General features: G+C 32.6%; 1 protein-coding gene across 3 annotated transcripts; it reads left to right on the top strand.

The window, feature by feature from the left end:
* Window positions 1-399: 399 nt before the first annotated feature.
* On the top strand, window positions 400-24,018 carry LOC139528846 (ADP-ribose pyrophosphatase, mitochondrial-like). 3 transcript variants are annotated; one of them, XR_011665692.1, is made up of 9 exons: window positions 400-533; window positions 13,566-13,828; window positions 14,122-14,220; window positions 14,578-14,664; window positions 15,752-15,860; window positions 16,317-16,460; window positions 19,968-20,085; window positions 22,659-23,463; window positions 23,526-24,018. XR_011665692.1 is itself a non-coding variant. In XM_071325065.1 (8 exons), the coding sequence occupies exons 1-8, from the start codon at window positions 438-440 to the stop codon at window positions 22,769-22,771; spliced, it is 1,029 nt and encodes a 342-aa protein (XP_071181166.1). In that variant the 5' UTR covers window positions 400-437; the 3' UTR covers window positions 22,772-24,018. The 3 variants fall into 3 exon arrangements, 1 of the variants encoding a protein (XP_071181166.1); XR_011665693.1 differs by having other exon boundaries at window positions 22,659-23,372; window positions 23,811-24,018; XM_071325065.1 differs by having other exon boundaries at window positions 22,659-24,018.

Genomic DNA, 24,018 nt, shown 5'->3' on the forward strand with positions numbered 1-24,018 from the left:
TGTATTATATAATTCGGAGTTTAGTATGACGTCCATTATCACTGTACTAGTATACATATATTTTAAGGGGCCAGCTGAAGGACGCCTACTGGTGAGCTGTACTGGTGCTGGAGTTTCTCGCTACATTGAAGACCCATTTGTGGATTTCGGTTGTTGTGTTCTCTGTGGTCGGGTTGTTGTCGCTTTGCCACATTCCCCATTTCCTTTCTCTAAATTTTAAAGCTAAAATTCGTGTCAATTTTGCATGATGTTTAAGTCATTTTCCGCTAGTTAGTTAATGTTGTGCATATGTAAATACTTTTGGGTGTTTAGAAAAGAATTCACAGTGAAGGCAGTGAACAATGCGCTGACATAGATAATTTAGAACATGGGTGGGCCTCACGAATAAATAGGGAATTTAGAGTTGTCTTTCCATACCGGAAGTTTACGTCACGTGAATGATAAATTGTTTACCTTGTTCACAGGGCGTGCTTTGGTTATCAGTTTCTATTGCCGTTCTATCTGTTTTTGTGTTGGTCGTAGATGTATACTTGGTAGGTCTGATAAATAAGAAGTTGTATATAAAATGGTTTGAATTACTTATTCAAGAAAAAAGTTATATAGTGTTGCTCAACACTACAACAAACACAACAGGTGTCCGTACAAGTTTGGCGACCTCCTAGTCCAAATAATTATGACGTCTTGAAAGGCTATTATAATTTTTTTCTTTGACGCCTTACTCCCTTTCAAGACGTCATAATTATTTGGACTAGGCGAACTCCCAATAATATTGGTGGTTTTTCCTGGAAAACAATTATTTCATGAAGCAAATATCTTCAAAGTTCAAGTCCTGTTAGTCCATGATGTGATTTCCCTTTAATGAAACAACTTAATATTCTTAAAAACCGTCTGGAATGACAAGAGATAATTCATGTCATTATTTGCATTGAATGACATTCTTAAATAATAAAAATAATAATGCTTTTCAAGAGGTTTTCCCTTGGTATATGTACAAAACGGCCTTTCTCTATTATTCTTCTTCTTCTGTGTATTAGCCTCCTTTAAGTAGGAGCACCTCCGAATGGAGTATATACCCTTAATGTCGTATTAAAATTTGTAATCACATCAAAAATATGTACAGCACATGCATATAAAAGAAAGAAAGTTGTTGGGTTTTTTTTTACATGGCATATATACAGGGACTTGGGTGGTTTTTTTTTAAAACTATCTTATCTCATGTTTAGGTTAAAAATCTGTTATTATTGCTTTATATAAGTTTAGAATAAAAGCAAACCATTTAATGTTAAACGATAAAATTAAGTAATATATGATCAAATGCGCTAAAAACTGGTAAAATACGTTGTAATATATTAAGTAGCAATTTCATACTAATGTAAAATACCTAATGGATTTGGTGATTTAAAACAATAAAAGATAATTTATTTATTTTTTTAAATATGGTGGTTTGGGATGTTAACTGTGAAGATATTTCCTTTAACATATATATGTCTTATATTCACTTTATTCAAATATTGCAGTAATTATAAAATAAAATAAAATAATTTGGCATCAGTAGTGATTTTTAAATGAGATTAAAATAGATTTTAAAATATATGTACTTAATATTGTTTCTTTTCTTTGTTTGTAAATTATGTACATTTATATATTTTTTGCATTATATACTTTATTTATCATATTTCAGACTTGGTGCTGGGCTTAATGTCTATTTGTATCATATTAAGGCACTATATTCTGTTGACTGAATTTCCTCATATTGTCCTGATCCATGAATACTGTTTATTATGGAATTATTCATATACATATCATCCTGTCTATTCTTATTCATTCTTTTTTTCCAGAATTTTCAATCTGTCCATATGTAGTTGAAAGATCAAGTTTCTTGTTTTGTTCTCAATCACGTTCAATAATTTATTAGAGTTGTTGAGTACTTCTTTATATTTTGTACAGTCTACTATTAACTGAGAGATTGCTGCCTTGTTTTTAAAGACATTGTTCCAATTTTCTGCAGTAATCTCATGGATGATGGTTTCTCTTATTTCTGAGAAGTACTTTTCTCTTGTTGTACTTAGTATTGGACAAGTTGTTAGGAAATGTGTCACATCCTCATTACCACTGTAACAAAGTTGACAAGTTGCTTCCACATTGTAATGTGTGAATTTGTGTTTATCCACTTGCAGTATATATGTCCCAGTCATTACTCTTGCTTTTATGATTGCCTTTCGTAGTTCGAATCGTGGAAGTTGTTTAATATTCCAGACATGATGTGGTTTGTTTGGTTCTAGATTGCTTGTATTAAGGAATGCTAGGCTTGATTTGTTTTCTGCGTCAGCTAAGATCTTTTCATTCCAAAATTTATCCACTTTTGTCTTGATAGAATTTTTCCAATGCTCTTTCTTTGGTATGTTATTTTGTAATTGGGTGATGCTTGGTAGCCCATACATTTCTAGTATTTTCCTTATTCTTGTAAAAAAGCTCTTATTGTTGTCAAAATTTGTAGTTACTTGTCTGGTTAGTATTTGATGTATTTTATCATTTCCACAGTTTAACAGAGATAAAAGGAGAGATAGACATCTTTTGTGTATTTCTGCCTCTATCGGTAAGGCTCCTATTAAAAGTAAGACTGCTGCGTTAGATGTTCTTTCTGGTAGGGATTGTATATGCCTGAGATTTTTCCTGTGGAATTTTTCAAGTTGCTCAATATTAGCCTTTGTCATGGGTTATACTTCCAGTCCATATATAAGCCTTGGTACAACATATGTTTTATAGATACTGTATGATGTTGGAGGATCTAAACCATTTGTTCCATGGACTCCTGACCCCATTAGAGCATATTTCGTCCTTCTCGCAATTTGTATTCTTTCTTGTATATTGACTTGGCATTCATTCTTTTCAGCTCTTATAATACCTAAATGTACACCTGATTCTGCTATATTTATTTCATTTCCACCTAGATTCCACTTAAAGTTGCTTTTTGTCTTTGAGCAATCAATAATTTGTGTTTTCATTGGATGTATGGTATAATGATGTTCATTGGCATATCTGCTGAGGACATTTAACATTATCTGAAGCTCATTTTCATTGTTAGAGATAAATGCTATGTCATCAGCACATGTTGGAGTGCCTGCATATATATTTCCTAGGTGATATCCAAGAGCATTTTCTTCTAATTCCACAAGCAAGTCCTGGACAAAAACTTTGTAAAGATGAGTGGACAGTATTCCTCCTTGTCTTACACCTTGTTTGATGTTGAATGGGGTACTGATACCGTCTAGCCATTTCACTTTTGATGTCAAGTCATTATAGAGTTCTGTAAGTATCTTCCAATATACTGGATGTATATCCTGATCTATCATCTTGTCCATAAGAATGTAATGCTGAACTACATCAAATGCAGATTTCACGTCCAAAATATTAATAAAGAAATTTTCGGATCCTTTTTTTTCCTCATACCTGGCTTCTGATATAATTAGACTTGCCATTATTGGTGATAAACCTTTCGTGAAGCCAAACTGGAGGTCTGTTTTAGATTCTAAATTCAGCTTGGTTAGGAATGAGTACTCAAATGTTTTTCCTGTAACTGGTGTAACTGTTATGCCTCTATAATTGCCTAATTCAGTGGAATCTTTATCTTTTTTGAGCACTGGAGTGAGTATACCAGATTTGAATGAGGTTGGAACTTTCCTATATAATAAGATGTTGTTAAATATTGATTTTAAAGCTGGTGTTATAGTTTCTTTTGCATTTTTTAGATGTTCTGCTGTGAGTCCGTATTCATCCGGACTCTTTTTGGTGTTAAGACAATCTATCGCTTTCTCTATTTCTGATTCTGAAAACAATTCTGGGATATCTGTACATTCCTGTAAGGCCTCTTGTATGCAGCTTTGTCTAACTTTGCATAAATTCAGATAGTTACAGTCGTACTGTTTTTCTTTTGGTATGCTTAGGTCTTCATAGTACTGTGCAAACCCTTTTCTTTGCTCTTCTGGTAGGAACATATATTCACCATTGATTTTGAGGCAATTTGTTGTTGTACGGTTGTTATTTCTACCTCTATTTATTAGCCTGTAAAATAGCTGTGTGTTGGGATTGTCTATTATTTGCTGATAAAGTTTTTGTCTGTCCACTGCTTGCTCTGCTCTAAGTTTGCTTCTTAACTTCTTTTTTTCCTTCTTTAACTCAGTTGCTAAGACATGATCTTTTGTTTTTCCAACACTCTGCCATTTCTTGTATATTTCTCTACATGCATTTAAAATAATTAGCACTTCAGGCGAGGCTTTCCATTTTGGACCCTTTGTTTGCAACAATTTAGTTGGAATTGTTTTTTTCCCTGCTTTAGTCATTGCTTCCACTAACATGTCTAACTGTATGTTTACATCCTTTTCGGTCTCTATGGAGGTTATACTGTTTTGAATGATACTATTATAACCCTCTTTGTCAATTTGTTCCCATTGCATTTTGTACTTTGCTTTCTTGTTCTGTTGGTTTGATTTTCTGATATTTGTCATTTGAGAGGCTATTTCCATTTTAACAATTGTGTGTGCCGAAGTGTTTGCACAAGATCTTTCTTCTATTTTATAGTCCATTACCAAATTTTCATCTTGAACCAGAATGTAATCGATTTGGGATGAGGAGTTGCCTGCATGATGGAAGAATGTGTGAGTGTTTATTAATTCTACTCCAGTTGTCAGGTTCATGTTCTTGGTAAAATTCCTAAGCATTTTGTCATGTTTGTTAGTTCTTGAAGTTTGTAGTGTTCCATTTAAATCTCCAGCTAATACAATTCTGTGTGTATTTTCATATTTTTGTATTATATCGAATATAATGTCCAAACATTCTGTATATTCTGAAAGAGAGTCAGAATTATGTGTTGGCATATATGCATTGATCAGGCAGATATCCTTAGTTGCTGTTATAAGAATTGCTATTATCCTTTCGTTTCCGTCCTTCAGTTTCTTGATTCTACTTGTCCACTGAGAGGGCCACAGAACAGATACCCCTCCTCTTCCTTTTGGCAATTTAAAACTATCCAATGGGTCGTTTGTGTCGTAGCACCTTGTATGATCATCCATTTTTGGGAGTAGTGTCTTTATTTCTTTCTTTTGAAAATCCCATAAAAAATGCTCCTGTAGACATAATATTGTTTTCGAAAGATCTAACGTGTGGAGAAATGCAATATTGGTCTTCAGTCCTTCAATATTACATGTTATAATGTTGATGTTTTTATCACCTGTTCTTTGTCTGTTGTTTGGTGGTGGTTTATTTCCGGGGGCCATCCTCTTAGGCTGTTGAGACGAAAATGGTACTCCTTTGTATTCCTGTATAATTTCTGATCTTCTTCCTGAGTCGTCATGCTGTTTTCATGTATTTCCCTATTTGATATGGGCTTGCTATTGGCTTCTCTTATATTTTTCTCCTCTGTTTGTGTACTAATTTGATTCTCTTTTCCTTTTTCCTGATCACTTAGTCTTTCATTTCTTATTGGAGATGATTCCTTGCTCTGATCATATAAAGTGTTATAAGAAGACGCTTCATTAAGTGTTTGATGTTGCTGGCAGTTTCCTTTTTTGTCGTCAGTTTTTGAATTTTGCTGGTAGCTGTTTGTTTTATCATCCTTCAAATGGTCATTTGGATTTCGTACGAATTCTTCTCTCATGTTATAGTTATGTGGAACAGGTTCTTGCTGAATTAACTGCTGCGGCTTTATCCGTATTTTATCTCTGTTCTGTGACATATGATGCGGGATTTGTTGTCTGTTGATCGTGACTGATCTGCTGTATTCAGGAGGAAGAGGCAAGGTGGCATGTGTATTCTGCGTTGCAGCATTCATTGCACTAAGGGGATTGTAGGTTCCTGTTGGTATTCCATACATTGTGGGGAGATGATATGCTGAAGGTATATTCATTTGCCTTTGCAATGTCACTGGGTTTGGTGCTATATGCATAGAACTGTGTGTAGGATTTAGATGCCCATTCTGCCCTAGATTTGGTGGTATATGCATGAAGTTTTGTGATGGATTGGGTGGTATATACATGCCTGTTTGCACTGGATTTGGTGGTAAATGCATGTAGTGCTGCGAAGTATTTGGTGTTATTTGATGCACAACTCCTGGTATACCTTGTGGTATATGCATAAAGTGCTGCATTGGATTTGGTGGTATCTGAGGTACCATTCCTGGTATGCCTTGTGGTAGATGTGTATAGTGCTGCATTGGGTTTGGTGGTATATGAGGTACAGCTCCTGGCACACTTTGTTGAATTCCACATGGGTGTGGGCTGTAGTTCCTTATTTGTAATGCCATCTGTGTGGTAATAGCTGTTTGCATGCACATATTCTGGATCATTTGGTTTTCTATTGTTTTCAGACGGTTTTCCATTATCATCTCTTTCATTTGACTTTGCAATTGTTGACATGCATGTTGAGTATTACTTTGTTCATTTGTCTCTGTGGTGCCTTGAACTGATGGTTGTTCATTAATCTTGTTTTCCCCTCTTTGAACAATTGTGTCAAGCACTGTCTTCATATGTTTGATCTCATTTTCTAAATTCAGTATTCTCGTTTTTTGAGCTGTTATTATTTCTTCCTTGTCATTCTTGTTTTTAGTTCCTTTATGATTTTTCTTTACTCCTTGTTGCGTAGGGGTTATCCCATGCACTTGTTTTGATGGGTTCCCATTTGGTATACATGGCATAGTTAAATTAGAGTCTATTCTCTCTTCTATTCTTTGCTCATTCTTTTCTGACTCTTGATTTATACTGTTTTTTATACCAGTTGGCATGATTGGTATGCATGTTTTAAGTTCTGTTTCTTCCATATCTTCAGGTTCTATTTCTCTTTCATTTTCTGCCTGATATTCAGTATGTTGCCTCTCATTTTGTTTCTCTTCTGTATTGTAGACTTCATCTTCCTGTACCATTGGTTCAGATTCCACTAGATTCCTTGCATCATAGAGAATATCATCGTTACAAAGGGTACATATATAGTCTTTGTGTATAAATTCTTTTTCTCCAGTTTTACTAGTAAGGTTTTCACATTGGAAGTGATACCAATAATCACATCTATCACATCCTATTCCCTCCTCTACGTATCTGTTGCAACATGGACACATAAAATTGTCAGGTGTATTATTTGTATCTATTTTCAACGGAGAGCTGCTTGCCTTGTTTTTTTCCTTTATATTTTGATTATTCTTAATCGTTCCCAGTATAGCTTGGTTTGTATCAGCATTGTTTACTTCCTTCACTTTAAGTGGGGAAACATATTCCTCTTCACAGATTATTTCCTTTACTTTATTTTCATTTTCGTTCTCTTCCTGTTTTATAGCTCTATGTATGGTATTTGAGGAGGAACTTTTTAGCTGAGATAAATATGAGTGAATGCTGTTGTTAAGAATGTTGATGTCTCTATATTTAGTTCTCAATTTCTCACAAATTTGGTCAAATATATTGTTGATGAAAATATCAATCCTGCCTCCATTTACATTGATTTTACAGGTTGTATGATATAAGTTGATTGTAAATTTTAATAGACTACCAGCATCTCCGTTCAGTTTTTTGTTATACACTTTATAGCATGAATCCACTGTTAACCCTGATTTTTCTATTCCATCCTGGATTGGTAAGGTTACTAAGGTCTCGGCTATTTCGGGTCTTTGTAAAATGCTTAGTATTTCATTTTTCACCGTTTCATATGCTCCAGTGCTTAGTTCTATTACAAAATTTTTACCTGGTTTTAGTTCAAATCTCAGATGTTCTTTTTGACATGCGTTAATTTTTTTCTGAATAGCGCTTTCCCTATCTAGCGTATATGATCTTGTAGTAATTTTACTTGGACGAAGATCTCCAGTGGAAAGGTTCTTTCTGAATTTCTGTACCTGCATCTTGTACACCTTTAGTAATAATAGCCAGGGAGTAGTTTTATGTTATATGACTGAAAGTATTTGTATCTTTTAGAAAGAGGATTTTATTGCTAGCAGACAACCTATGGTATAGCGCGGACAGCCCACACTGACCTGTTGTCCTACTAGCAGAATCGAAATAATATTTCAATGGTATAGCGCGGACAACCCACACTAACCTTATATAGTACCGGATTTGATAGGCACACTGAATTAACCTGTGGTATAGTGCGGACAACCCACACTAACCTGTTATCCTGTGTGCTGTCTCAAATTATCAGTCTAATACATCCAAGTACTCCCTAACTATTATTATTGATGTCGGTATCTTTGTCTTCTTTATCTTTAGCCCAACAGTCTCTCGTTATCTGTCTGGTCAGTTTCATAAGCCAGGCTTTTGCAAGGTGTATATTTGGGTGAATCCCGTCTTGAAGCAGGCTTAGGTTGTATAGTCTTCTGCTTTTGGTTTCACCGTGTCTATTGCTGGTTGTCTCTCTTTGATACGTGCGTTGTTGTCTGGTTGATGTTCTGTATAAGTCGATGTTGAAGTTTGGTGAAAAGTGTTGGTTTTCTTGGTTGGTGTTCCTTATTGCCTTATTAACCTCAAGTAATTGATGTTCTAGCTGATGATCTTGATCACGAAATGTTTCTGGATTTTTGTGCTTATGCGCTTTGTTCCATGCCTCGATTGAAAAATATGGTATTTCAACTATTGTTGCTTGGCTTCCTGGTGATAGCCCCTTCAGTATTTGTATTATCTCTTTGTAACTTTTAACTAAGTGCTCAACCAGTTCTTCTGTATTTTGGTATTTAAGCGTTATGTATTTGGTTTTTCTGTCAAAGGCAGTAAAATCACATGTCCCTATTATAATATATAGCCAAATGTTGCCTGTTATAAGTTGCACTTCTGTATCAAGGTTTTGCTTCAACCAGTCTAACGCTTGAACAACTGTTCTGCCTCCTTTACACCACCAATGTATTTCAGAGTGCAATGGGAGGGATGCTTGTTGTCGTAGTCTCCCACCTATACTGTTCCCTATAACTATCGGTCTGAATTCCCTTGGTGTTGTGGGAATTTGGATAGGCCTTTGATAGGACTTCTTTAATTTTGCCAACGACATACACTCTGCTTCTCACCTTTCTTTTATTATTCATTATATTTTTATTTTTTTTATACTATTGCAGTTTGAAAAGTTTGTACTTAACTGACTAAAGAAGGAGTCACGAACCTTAACAGATGTAAGGATCAAACAAGATCACAAGGTGTACACTTAATTTTGACTTTTGATATATCTATTAGGGAATTATTAGATGTCTTAGATTTATACATAAAATACTGATTAATGCATAACTACAATTAATTAGGATTGAATTAAATTATGTTTATTCAAACATCAACATATCTAACAATCAGTACACCTATGATTTAATTGAATGATGTTTATTCAGTACACACATAATAATTAAAGGTTTAATTAATTGATTATTATTTTTTTTGTAATAATATAAATAATAATAACATACAATGACATACATGTATTTCATCTAGGAATTATAATATTACTTCAACAATTCTTTAATTTTTCAAAATAAATTTATTTTTAAGTGCCGGATTGTCTTCATGGTCTTAGTCCCCATATTTCCTTGGATACAAAAATGTCCAAAATGGGTGCCGAAATGTCTGGATTTGGGTGCCAATTTGTCTGGGTGCCGATATGTCTTTGTTACCCTGTAAACATGGTAAAACTAGCTGCAAAAAGTTCTGCAAGTTAATAATCATTTATGAAGTTAAAGTGATCAATATTTTATTTAAATACAATTCAAGAATTAAAGTTCAAGATTTTTTTTCGATATTTTTTGTGTTTGCAACTTTTGATTATATTCATTATTGAAAAGTAAATATAAGTACACTAAGTTGTTTATTATTGTATGAATTTCCTTTATTCACCATGATAACTTTCCTTACATTAGTCATTATTATACGACCGCAAAATTTGAAAAATTTTTCGTCGTATATTGCTATCACGTTGGCGTCGTCGTCGTCGTCCGGCGTCCGAATACTTTTAGTTTTCGCACTCTAACTTTAGTAAAAGTGAATGGAAATCTATGAAATTTTAACACAAGGTTTATGACCACAAAAGGAAGGTTGGTATTGATTTTGGGAGTTTTGGTCCCAACATTTTAGGAATTAGGGGCCAAAAAGGGCCCAAATAAGCATTTTCTTGGTTTTCGCACTATAACTTTAGTTTAAGTTAATAGAAATCTATGAAATTTTGACACAAGGTTTATGACCACAAAAGAACGGTTGGGATTGATTTTGGGAGTTTAGGTTTCAACAGTTTAGGAATTAGGGGCCAAAAAAGGGCCCAAATAAGCATTATTCTTGGTTTTCGCACAATAACTTTAGTTTAAGTAAATAGAAATCAATGAAATTTAAACACAATGTTAATGACTACAAAAGGAAGGTTGGTATTGATTTTGGGAGTTTAGGTCCCAACATTTTAGGAATTAGGGGCCAAAAAGGGACCCAAATAAGCATTTTTCTTGGTTTTCGCACCATAACGTTAGTATAAGTAAATAGAAATCTATGAAATTTAAACACAAGGTTTATGACCATAAAAGGAAGGTTGGTATTGATTTTGGGAGTTTTGGTCCCAACAGAATAAGGGGCCCAAAGGGTCCAAAATTAAACTTTGTTTGATTTCATCAAAATTGAATAATTGGGGTTCTTTGATATGCCGAATCTAACTGTCATGACTGTGTATGTAGATTCTTAACTTTTGGTCCCGTTTTCAAATTGGTCTACATTAAGGTCCAAAGGGTCCAAAATTAAACTTAGTTTGATTTTGACAAAAAATGAATCAGTTAGGTTCTTTGATATGCTGAATCTAAAAATGTACTTAGATTCTTGATTATTGGCCCAGTTTTCAAGTTGGTCCAAATCGGGGTCCAAAATTAAACTTTGTTTGATTTCATCAAAAATTGAATAAATGGGGTTCTTTGATATACCAAATCTAACTGTGTATGTAGATTCTTCATTTTTGGTCCTGTTTTCAAATTGGTCTACACTAAAGTCCAAAGGGTCCAAAATTAAACTTAGTCTGATTTCAACAAAAATTGAAATCTTGGGGTTCTTTGATATGCTGAATCCAAAAAGGTACTTAGATTTTTTATTATGGGCCCAGTTTTCAAGTTGGTCCAAATCAGGATCTAAAATTATTATATTAAGTGTTGTGCAATAGCAAGTCTTTTCAATTGCACAGTATTGCGCAATGGCAAGAAATATCTAATTGCACAATATTGTGAAATAGCAAATTTTTTTTTAATTAGAGTTATCTTTCTTTGTCCAGAATAGTAAGCAAGAAATATCTAATTGCAAAATATTGTGCAATAGCAAGATTTTTTTTTAATTGGAGTTATCTTTCTTTGTCCAGAATCAACTTAAATCTTTGTTATATACAATATACAATGTATATTCACTTTTTACTACCAACTGATAAATTATAATAAATAACATTCAGTGATAACAAGCAGTTTTTTTTACATCTTAATATTTTATGATGTATTTAAATGAGTAGTTATTGTTGCAAACTCCATTAGAAATTTTAATTGAGATTAGTTTTGAAATAAGGGAAAGGGGGATGTGATTAAAAAAATTGGGTTCAATTTTTCTCATTTGAAATTTCATAAATAAAAAAGAAAATTTCTTCAAACATTTTTATGCCCCACCTACGATAGTAGAGGGGCATTATGTTTTCTGGTCTGTGCGTCCGTCCGTCCGTCTGTCCGTTCGTTGGTCCGTCCGTTCGTCCGTCCGTCTGTCCCGCTTCAGGTTAAAGTTTTTGGTCAAGGTAGTTTTTGATGAAGTTTAAGTCCAATCGACTTCAAACTTAGTACACATGTCCCCTATAATATGATCTTTCTAATTTTAATGCCAAATTAGAGTTTTTACCCCAATTTCACGGTCCACTGAACATGGAAAATGATAGTGCGAGTGGGGCATAAGTGTACTGAGGACACTTTCTTGTTTTGAGAGGATTAATATTCAACAGCATAGTGAATTGCTCTAAGAGAAAACAAAAATTTTAAGTTCATAAGAACACATTCATTCTGTGTCAGAAACCTATGCTGTGTCAACTATTTAATCACAATCCAAATTTAGAGCTGAATCCAGCTTGAATGTTGTGTCCATACTTGCCCCAACCGTTCAGGGTTCAACCTCTGCGGTCGTATAAAGCTACGCCCTGCGGAGCATCTGGTCTACATTTAAAATATGTTATACTTCTGTAACAACACAGGGGTTATGAAATAAGATATGTTTAGTAGCCTTTCATATATATTTATTTATTATAATATCTGATAATCACAACTTTTCTTTTAATATTAAAATTTTACATTTCACATTTTTATAATTTATATGAACATCCTCTAATACAGTCTGATTAAATCAAACCTCTCAGAACTCCTGTTTCTGACATGTCACGTGGGAGGCAAGATACATAAATAAATTATAGCAAGTTAGAGGTTTGATTTTAATCAGACTGGGTCAAACATACAATATGAACATGATGAAAGGAAAAAAATAGAGATCATAAGTACATGAAGTATGTTTCAAATGGTATACAGGATAACCAAGTACATACATGAAACTTACAAAGCATACACAATCAATAGCAGTAAATTTAAACTTCAGTATTTATATCTTCTAGAAAATCATGATTGAAGAATATTATTACTATGTATAGCCTACATGTAAGTAAGGTGTGAGTAGACATGTTGTGCGAATAATCACAATCTTTATCAATCTTTCTGACAGTCATAGCTGATCGCAATTATCTTATAACACTTTCCAAAAAGCATAATGGTCCTTAATAGATACTTCTCTCAGAGTATTAAAGGTATCAGTGTTCTCCCTAGGCCGTTTTAGCGCTGTGATTGTCAGCGCTATCCCAATTTCCCGCTGTTCTGTTGCACTGACCGCAGCGCTATCCAACGCAAGCGCATCGCTATATTTTTTCGTAATTTTTCAAATTTCCCGCTTATTTTTCACTTCGGATCACATGATCAACTGGTTTACTATTTCTGAATGAATTATTTCCGTTGTATTAAGTAACTCCGCAGGACCAGTCTAATAAATTTTACAAAATGGCGACTTGAAACATCAAAATAAACAAAGATTTCAACATTGACATCTATTTTTTTAATTAAAAGAATTATAGAGGCACGACACTCACAAACTTGTTTTACGAACTTCGGACAAACGATGATTTTAAAAACGATCAAACACAGGGATTTGTTACAAATTATTTGCCAGGTTTTCTATCCATACGATCCCCGAAAATGAGCAAGTCTTTTAGTAATAATTATCACCTATTCGAACTTATAATTGATTAGTCAGCAATTTTACCATTTGAAAACAATTGAGAGGATATGATTAGAAAAACATGAAACCCCAAGCTGATAAGACTTGAAAAATTCACTTTCTCGATGTCCAGCTTTGATGAAGCCATTTGAATATTATAAAATGAGAAATCATTATGCTAAAAAATGTCAATTCCTGTAAAACGTCGTAAGGTCAACAGTACACTGCTACAATGGGTTTCAAAACCAAACACAGAAGCTGACAACGACTTTAGTCTTTCATGTCTTTATTTTTATTGCCTCTTTGTAGAATGGAAATCGTATGATCGGATTCTCAAACGGAGTTAGAAGACTTAGTATCAAGATTGGGCAAACTAAACCAAGTAAGATGACGTTTGGTGGACTTCACTGTAAGGCACGGTGTGAGATTTATCCACGTACCAAAGATGTGAAGAGATTTAAAGTTCCTGATGATAAAGTGCGATGGAACGTACCCTTCCCAGAATACAGTCCACCATCCTTCACAACAGAGACGGTACTTAGTGGACCATATTACGCAGATCCAGATATATGGTATGGTCAAATGTTATATAAGGTTGCACTATAAATAAAATTATATACATCTGTGTTCTCCCCAGATATTTCATCTAGCATCCTGGTAAAAAGGAAATTTAATACCATCATGTTTCTAAATATAGCATCATATCCATTACACAATTGATAAGACAATCAATTCAGATAGCATAAAAAAACCTTATAATCTGTACAATATTTGTACATAATGGGGAATTAACCAATGTTGAATTTTGATTAAAAACTTGTAAGCTTGTTGACAGTACATATTGCATTTGTTTTATTTTATAAAGTTCTGGGAAAGGGGAGATAACCAAATGGAATGAAATAGATGGCAAAGTTAGTCGAGTAAGCTTTGAAGGGAAATATGAAGTTGTGGATGGACTGCCATTGTAAGTATAAGTTATCATGCATTCTACATACAAATTGTTTAATATTTTGACAAATTTACAATTAGCTTTATGAATATTAAAAGTATGAAAATATTTGAAATTAACAGGAATATTTTTTGAATAAGAATTGCAATAATTTTGTTTATTTATGGTCTGAGGTAGAAACATGCAAATTACTTAAATCCTAGTAAGTCTTAAAAATAAAAAGGGCTATTAATTTAATACGGAAGCTTTTGGCATTTGTTAACTTTTGAAATTATTTTTTTAATTTTCTTTTTTCTAGTTAAAATTACATATTAATAGAACAACATATACATATATGTATATATCTATTATAAAGTGCTATTTGATTTACAGAAACCCTGTGGGAAGAACTGGTATAAAGCACAGAGGTTGTTTAGGACGCTGGGGACCTAACCATGCAGCTGATCCCATAGTCACAAGGTATACCACTCACATGTATAATAAAATGTCTTTTAGGAATTACAGTCATTAGATATATTAAGAAGACGGGGTATTAGGGGCAATGAGACAACTCTTCATCCAAGTCACAATTTGTCAAAGTACCCTCTTCAACATGGAGCCTTGGCTGACACCAAACATTTTACTATAATGATGCAGCTGTTTAAATTAACTATATAAAACAGTCTTAATACCACCCAAAAAATTTCTTCAAATATTATTTTTATGCCCCACCTACGATAGTAGAGGGGCATAATGTTTTCTGGTCTGTGCGTCTGTTCGCTTCAGGTTAAAGTTTTTGGTCAAGGTAGTTTTTGATGAAGTTGAAGTCCAATCAACTTCAAACTTAGTACACATGTTCCCCATGATATGATCTTTCTAATTTTAATGCCAAATTATAGTTTTGACCCCAATTTCATGGTCCACTGAACATAGAAAATGATAGTACGAAACAGGTTAAAGTTTTTGGTCAAGGTAGTTTTTGATGAAGTTAAAGTTACATCAACTTGAAACTTAGTACACATGTTCCATATGATATGATATTTCTAATTTTTATTCCAAATTAAAGTTTTTACCCAATTTCATGGTCCACTGAACATAGAAAATGATAGTGCGAGTGGGGCATCCGTGTACTATGGACACATTCTTGTTTTATATATTTTTTTGGTGGTGGGGGGGGTCAATTCGGAACAGCATAGTGTATTGCACAACAGCAAAAAATTGAATATAAATTCAAATCATATAACCATCTCTTAGTTCTTTAACTACAGTTATACTATGTCAGAAGCCTATTATGTGTCAAATATTAAATTACAATCAAAATTCAGACCTGTATCAAGTGTGATTATTGTGTCCTTTTTTGCTCCAACTGTTCAGGGTTGGACCGCTGCAGTTGTATCCAGCTGTGCTGTGCAAAGCAAGTTATTGTTGATGTCTTATAACTAATGCCCCTTTATGGACATGCACTCAGACAATGAGTTGGTCCACATTTTCTGTAAAAGTGATCTGCTGTTGAAATTTGTTTTTGTCGATATTTATTATTTTATTTATGTTTTTATTATATCTTCAGGTGGAAAAGAACTGAAGATGATGAGATTGTGAAAGGAGAAGATGGTAAACAAGTCATGGAGTTTGTGTCAGTACAAAGACGAGACAATAGAGAATGGGCCATTCCAGGTGTACGTTAAATCTATCATTAGATACTGGGATATGCCTGTGGGTAAAACACACAGGTGTTGGTTAAATCTATTATTAGACACTGGGATATATCTGTGGGAATATAACACCTGTATGTGTAGGTTAAATATATTATTAGACACAAAATTAATTTTTCAAATTTTACAATCAAGAGTGGATACATACATGTATAGTTTTGCAGTGTTTTAGGATTTTTATACATTTGTAACTTTCCCATATTGATACCAAAAATATGTGTAATCAACAGGTCAGGAAAAGGATAAATGGAATAAGAAATATTGAAAACAATTACTGCATTTGATTTCAGCCATACACATACATGACATACTCATTAAATGGGTAATACGGTCATGTGGTATTTGAATAAATAATACATTTAACAATGTCAATGTAATAAAAAAAATGCAAGATTTGTACGAAAGGAAATATTTGTTTAGGGTATGGTAGAACCAGGATCATTAGTTAGTGCTACAATTAAACAAGAATTTGGAGAAGAAGCTATGAATTCATTAGAAATGTCAGAAGAAGAAAAGAAGGAGATGCACGATAAGATTGAAGATTTCTTATCACACGGGGACAAGGTTAGTCATTATTTGTTGTTTCTGTACTTTAGGGTAAAATTGATGCCGGAGAAGTGGTGACCGACACGGTCCTCAGAGAATTCGGGGAAGAAGCGCTGAGTACAAAAGAAATATCACAGGAGGAAAAAGACAAAGCTGTTGAATCGATGAAACAGTTCTTTACAAAAGGAATTAAGATGGACTTAATTTCATTGATGTTCAATCTATGATCTTTTAATCACATACTGGGGATTTATTAATTTTTGTGGGTACCAATTTTCTTGGATTTAGGAAAACTTGCATGTTCATCGATATTTAATTTCGTGGTTTAGCCCAAGTCTGCATACAAATCTATAGGAAATTTTTCATTCGTTGAACATCTGATTTCGTGATTCACCTTTACCCATGAAATCAACGAAATATTTCTTCGCTAGCCAAGGGTTACGATCCACTCCCGTTCTCTTCGCCCTTGGCAAATTGAGATAAAATTTCGGAGACACAAGGTATGGATTTTTATTGGTTACAGTCTAAACTCGCTGCATCCAATCAAAAAGCGCCAATAACATGATCACGTGTAAATGTAGAAAGTGTTTGTAATCAATTGCCACGTGTTTATTGTGCAGTAAGTCTTTACATCCCTAAACATACGACCACATTCAGTGACAATTTTAATATTTTTAATCGACTAATAGAAGTTCCTTTGTAAATTTCTTGCACAAGTGCATGCATGTTGATGTATATTTTCGTTTCCGGCATTACCAAGTGTGTAGAAACTAGACATGCTAGAAGTCACCGTGTTTTTACCTCAAAATTGGAGAGTTCTAAGTTCACAAATGTTGTCTTAATCTGCCAAGGATGAAGAGAACGGGAGTGGATCGTAACCACTAGGACAAGGTTCACTTACGGCACAAAATGGCCTTAAATATCAACTCCATCATATAACACAAGGAAGGTCACAATTTGGTCCGTAAATATAGGACTGCTTCAAAAGTCTTAATGCTTTATACATCCGTTCTCTTCATAAAAGTACTGATAAATAATATTCTACAAAGTAGCCCATTTTTTTTTTTTTTTTAATTTATCATATTTTATTGAAATCTGTACATTTGTTAGTTTAAAAACATCAAGTACCGGTACCTTATCCCGGCCTCTTTAACATTAGTAAATAGCATATTTATACAGCTGTTAGTTTTTGTTAGTATTTACATACAATTTTCCATACTTGAAAAAATTATATACCATATCAGTAATATCCAAAAATGAAGTTTACTATTAAGAATTTCAAACATAATTATCTAATATAACAAATGCACAGGTTATGAAAAATATATAATGTGGGTAGTTAAAGTAGTAAAATTTAAAGATACAGTATATAAGATATATATTTTAAGTATGTCTGTAGATTATTTTGAATTCAAAATTATGAAAAGAAGAAAAAATAACCAAAAAACAAAAAGAAAGAAAGAAAGAAAAAAAAAACAACAAAAACAACAAAAGAAAGAATCAAAATTATAGATAATTGAAAGATAGATATTAAATTTAAAGGAAGTTAAAAGTTTTTTGTTTGTTTTCGGTTCTTTATTTGCAGAGATGAATTATGTAGTTCTTTCTCATGTAATAGACAATATATCATAATATGACAATTTTCTTTCTACTAATTTATGTACACATATACAATGTAAAAAAAATATCTGATCATTCATCGAAAAGAATAGCAAAAGCATTCCAACTTTTGTCAAAAATATCTACTCTTTTATTTTTAACAGCAATTATTTTTTCAGTGCTGTATAAAGATTTTAATTTACTTTGCACTGCCTGCATTGTCAAAGCTTTCTTAAAATATTTGCAGTTGAAAATATATTGTTTTATCTGCATATATATCAAATTTGCAGCATTCCCCCTAAATGATTTTGTAATATCCCCAAATAAAAAATATTTTAAGGTAAATGGAACACTTATACCATTTGACAAAAACCATGAGTCAATTTCATCAATGAATGTTTGAACAATCTCACAATTCCAAAATAAATGTACAATAGTTTCTACTTCTTCTTGACAAAAAATACAATTTGGGTTGTCAATGACATTAATTTTATTCAAAAACTTATTTGTACCTAAAATATGCTGATTTATTCTATATTGTAACCACTGTAGTTTGGTATTTTTTGTGACTTTAAAAGGTAAGTTGAAAATTAATTTCCATTCATCTTCATCTACTTTTACAATTTGATCCCATTTTTTCTGACCCGTTGAAACTATATTATTTTTAATTAATAGTGAATACATGTCTTTAGTTCCCCTTGAGCTTTTAAAAAAAATCTTGGCAAATGAAGGAATAAAAGGGGCGACTAGTTTATAATTATCAAAAACATAGCCTTTTCTTGCATTCTTTACAGCCGAAATTATGCTGTTATATTTCAAAATATTTCTATCAATTTTAAATGTTTCTTCTAACTGTTCCAAACTGAGAATATTTCCAGCATCTGATACAATGTCATTAATGAAAAATATACCTTTATTAAACCAGTTTTTATAAAATACAGGTTTATTTTCTATTTTTATACAAGTATTCATCCACAATGGGCTTGACAAAAAATATTCCCACATATTCTTTTCTTCTTTATCAACAATAATGTCCCATGCATGGAATACGTCCTGCCAAAATTTATTTTTCATCTTTACTTTAATGTTTGACAAATAACCATTTCCAAACTTAAATAATTTTACTTGATTTATTATGGAAAATAAAACATTTTTCCATTTATTATTAGATTGAAAAAGTTTTCTAACCCATGTAGATTTGAGTGCTATGATGAAGGAATTAAGATTGATCATTTTCAATCCACCTTCACTGTAATCCTTTTGTAACAGCTCCTTCTTGACTCTATGAACAGGTGAATTCCAACTAAATGTAAAAATAAGCTCATTAATCTTTTTCACAATTTCTTGATTTGGGTTTGGCAATGTAATTATAAGGTGATTAAGGACAGGTAAAATCAGAGTTTTTACAACTGTAATTTTCCCAATTACTGTAAGATTTCTTTTTGACCATATTTTGATTAGATTTTTTATCTGCAAAACTCTCTCATTATAATTGATGTTAATAATTTTATCAAGATCTACGTCAAAATTAATACCTAATAACTTAAAAGATGTTGCACCCCAGGATAAATTTCTGTTTGGACAAAGTTTGTCACTACAGTATCTTTTACTCCCAATCCAAACTTCCTGTGTTTTAGAAAAGTTTATATTTAGCCCCGAGAGGTTTGCATACCAATCTAATTCATTTAAAGTTTGATTTAAGGACTGTTCACTTCCATCTAAAATAAGTGAAGTATCATCTGCAAACTGTGATAACTTATGTTCTATCCTAGTCACAGTTATGCCAGTTTTTGACATTTTATTAACATATGATTCTGTGCAATTTTTGACCTAAAAGCTTTAAAAACACCTTGGCCACGTTAAGTTTACAAGAATAATGAGCCTCCATACCCAATGGGTTACTATTTTACTTCTTCTTTGCTTCAGGTATACGAAGGTTACGTAGACGACCCTAGAAACACAGATAATGCCTGGATGGAAACTACAGCATATCATTTCCATGACAATGATGGAACCAAAGTAGGACAGTTTAATTTACATGCAGGTAATTACATCAGATTAACAAATTGACAGTGTGTGTTGTAGGACCTATTGTCCTTCGGTTGTTTTCTACTCTTTGGTCAGGTTGTTGTCTCTTTGTTACAAATGTACATTCCAAATTTTACTGTCAATTCAGAAATTATCGTGTGCATTTATTTGTTTTGTGATTTTTGAAGACTGCAAATATGAGAAATTAATTTTTTGTATCAAATATTACAATAGATATAGGAAGATGTGGTATGAGTGCCAATGAGACAACTCTCCATACAAATAACAATTTATAAAAGTAAACCATTATAGGTCAATGTACGGCCTTCAACACAGAGCCATGGCTCACACCGAACAACAAGCTATAAAGTGCCCCAAAATTACTAGTGTAAAACCATTCAAATGGGAAAACCAACGGTCTAATCTATATTAATGCAATTTTTGAGATTTTCATCTAGTTGCATTATTTGCAAAAATAAAAATCAGACAATAATTTCTGGACATAACAAAGGTTTCCGCAAGATTTTGATGTCATAATGAAAAATATCAAACACCACAATAGGAAAGTGATGGTTGTGAGACGTCAACAGTTCAAGCAGCACAGATTCTTGAGTCAACCGATGCAGATTTTAAAATTTCAATAAGGGTTATTACCATTAATTCTCATCTATAGATACAAATAATTTCTATAGGTAATCTTCCTAACTCCCTAAAATAGATAAATTATGCATACTTTTCCATACTCTAGTATCCTAACCAGAGTAAACTTAATACATGATTTAGCATCTTTTTACATTTAATTTTGTATATTAATCTTTTTTATGCTCCATTTATGGGCATTATGTTTTCTGGTCTGTGCGTCCGGTCGTTCGTCAGTTAGTCCGTCCCGTTTCAGGTTAAAGTTTTTAGTCGAGGTAGTTTTTGATGAAGTTGAAGTCCAGTGAACTTGAAACTTATTAAGCATGTTCCCTATGATATGATCTTTCTAATTCTAATGCCAAATTATAAATTTTATCCCATTTTCACAGTCTACTGAACATAGAAAATGATAGTGCGGATGGGGCACAGTGTTCTCCCCAGGATTTTGGGATAGCACCAGGGTAACGCGTGTCGAAATGATTTGTACAATATGTTGTGTCGCGTTGCATCGCTTATTTTTTCTTCTTGTTAGTTTTTGTGCCATTACCTTTTTGTCTTTTGTTTACTGTGTTATGTAGACTTTGGGTAAAAAAAAATACTGGTAAAAAAAAGTAAATCAAACAGTTTGTATACTTTAATATCTTTTAAGAATAAATAACAGAAAGCACCTTTAGTCTTTAAACTAGTCACTTTTTATACTTTGATCAAGCCAATTTTGTCCTGATACTTGTATAGTTACACTACACATTCCTCATTTTTGTTAGATTACACCATAACAATTAACTTTAAACAAGATTAGATTTTAATGTAGAACCTTTAGTAAATTAAATACTATTTTCCATAGCTTTAGACATCAATAAAATTATTATTATCATCATTATTGTGTTATTTCATGATGGACATGAAAAGTATACTTATATTATCTATGTGGACACTGTGAAAGGATGTCATGTCTAGCTGAATTCCAATCATTGTAAATTTATTTCGTAAAAGTTAATCATTAACCTTCTTTATTACTACTCAACTATATATCAAATAGATGATTTCAACAACCTTGTTTTAATATACAGCCCTAGCTCAGTCAGAAGAATTAAAACAACAAATGGAAGTTTTTAACGACCTTGACTGGCTATACAGCCCTTGCACGGTCGGTAAAATTAAAAATGTATATACTACCTGTTTAATATGATATGTCTGTGCTTTAATAAAAGTATGATTGTCAAAAATAATTTGCAATATATTTTTGTTGGTATATTCAAAGAAAGTTTTTATCCTTGAGGTAACATCCTTATATAATTTTGCATTCAATTTGTACTTTATTTCTATTTTAAATGATGGATAATATTTTAGGAGCACATTTTTGTAATAAGCTAAATCGGGGGAAGTAACTCACGTTTTAAAAATACGCAAATCATTTATGACCAAAGGCTGGAGTAATAGAGTTTATTAACAAATGTCTGCTTGTCCCTCAAAAGTCTCATAAGTCTGTGATCATTAAGTTATGATCTCTTAATTAATGAAAACACAAGAATCATGTACATCGATTAAATCCAATCATCACTTAGGTAAACCTCAAAAGGTAAATCGATCACGTGGTGTAGACAATCTTTGTTGTCAGAACTGGATTGAACTGGTCAATTTTCATCTAAAAGTTTATACCCAACGGGTTTACCGTTATGATTTTTTTTACCGAAAATTTTAGCACCACGGTGAAAAATTATACATCGCGGCAAGAACGATACCACCACGGTAGAAAATTATACATCGCGGGCCCGTGGTCCTTTAAGGGCCTGGGGAGAACACTGGGGCATCCATGTACTAGGGACATATTCTTGTTCCACTCTTATTTTAGAATTTATTTAAATTTTATTTTGCATGCTGTCTTTTAGATAAATTAGCAAAATTTGTTTTTATTATAATGGATAGTAACATGGAAGACTTCTATTTTAGGTGATGATGCAATGGCTGTTCAGTGGATGGTCTGTAATAGTTCTATAAACCTGTATGCTAGCCATAAATCATTTTTACAAGAAGCAGCAAAGAGAATAGATGCAAGCTGGTGATCATGTGACATTTATAGCCTGTTATCATGTGACATTTAAAAACTGTTATGTGACCATTATAAACTGATATCATGTGACATGTATAGACTTTTATCATGTGACATTTATAGTCTGTTATCATATGTGACACCAATATTCAGCTTATCATTATCATGATAAATATATATACTGTCTCATTTTCATAATTTATTTAAAATAACTTATTTACAATCTTTTTTATCTGTTGTTTTTCTTCCTAATTAGGTATTTTATATCATACATATTTTTTAAACTTTAGAACTGTATTTGTTCTTCCACTTGTAAAAAGGATGAGTTATTTATTGTTCCTCTTCTCTGTTAGTCTATCACATTTTTAGTTTCAGACGATATGAACAGAAGTATCCCCAGGCTATCTCTTGTGCATCATGAAATGTAAATGTTATGTTTCAGATGTAAGGGAGTTAACAATACATGCTAAACAGTTATGTACCTGGCTTGGAAAACAAAGTTTGATTATTTGGGATGAATGAGGAGAGGAGTTAAGCAAGAGAAACTTTTATAACATAAGAATTATTATGGATGGTTGAAAAGTTCATTGGTTATGGTTCTCTCCTGTTACTCTGTAATAGAATCTGACCGTCATGATATAGGCTAGTGCCATGCATATCATATATTTATTGCTCAATCATCAATTTACAGGGGATAATTCATTTGTATTGTTAAAATATAATACTACAGTAAATACTTTTACTTTTGGTGGTGTAATAAAATATAGTTCTAGATAATACCCCCCCCCCCCCACCAATGTTTTATTTAAAGGGTAAAATTGGGGCTAGATCTACTTTAATGGTATTGATAATATAATTGTATTGTTGCCACATACATGTATTTTGTATATCTTTCATTTTTATGTACTTTGGTTGGTTATTGAATTGTAATAGTTACAATGTATATCAGCAAGCACCAATATTATTGAATCCAAAATATTTTAACATGCGGTTAAACTTGAATTTCCTTTAAAAAATATTTGTTAGAACTATAGTAAATCAGAGCATGATAGTATTAGTTCTAAACAGTTCCCCCAAAATGTAATTTATAGCATAAGGAGTGAAACCTATTCTAGAAATATCTAGTTGCCAAAATGTTTATCAAATGTTATAATAATTCATTTTTTCATTTATTGAAAGTATGTGTCAGTTATGTGGTTTTATGTTTTTGTCTATTTAATGAAAAATTGAATTCAGCAATAAATGGACTTATACATGTTA

The sequence above is a fragment of the Mytilus edulis genome, chromosome 6 (assembly GCF_963676685.1).
Source record: "Mytilus edulis chromosome 6, xbMytEdul2.2, whole genome shotgun sequence".
NCBI lineage: Eukaryota > Metazoa > Mollusca > Bivalvia > Mytilida > Mytilidae > Mytilus > Mytilus edulis.

Coding starts and splice junctions, on each gene's coding strand:
- LOC139528846 (XM_071325065.1), top strand. CDS start 438: ATGATAAATTGTTTACCTTGTTCACAGGGCGTGCTTTGGTTATCAGTT. Junction 13,829..14,121: donor TACGCAGATCCAGATATATG/GTATGGTCAAAT, acceptor TATTTTATAAAG/TTCTGGGAAAGGGGAGATAA. Junction 16,461..19,967: donor TCTTATCACACGGGGACAAG/GTTAGTCATTAT, acceptor TCTTTGCTTCAG/GTATACGAAGGTTACGTAGA.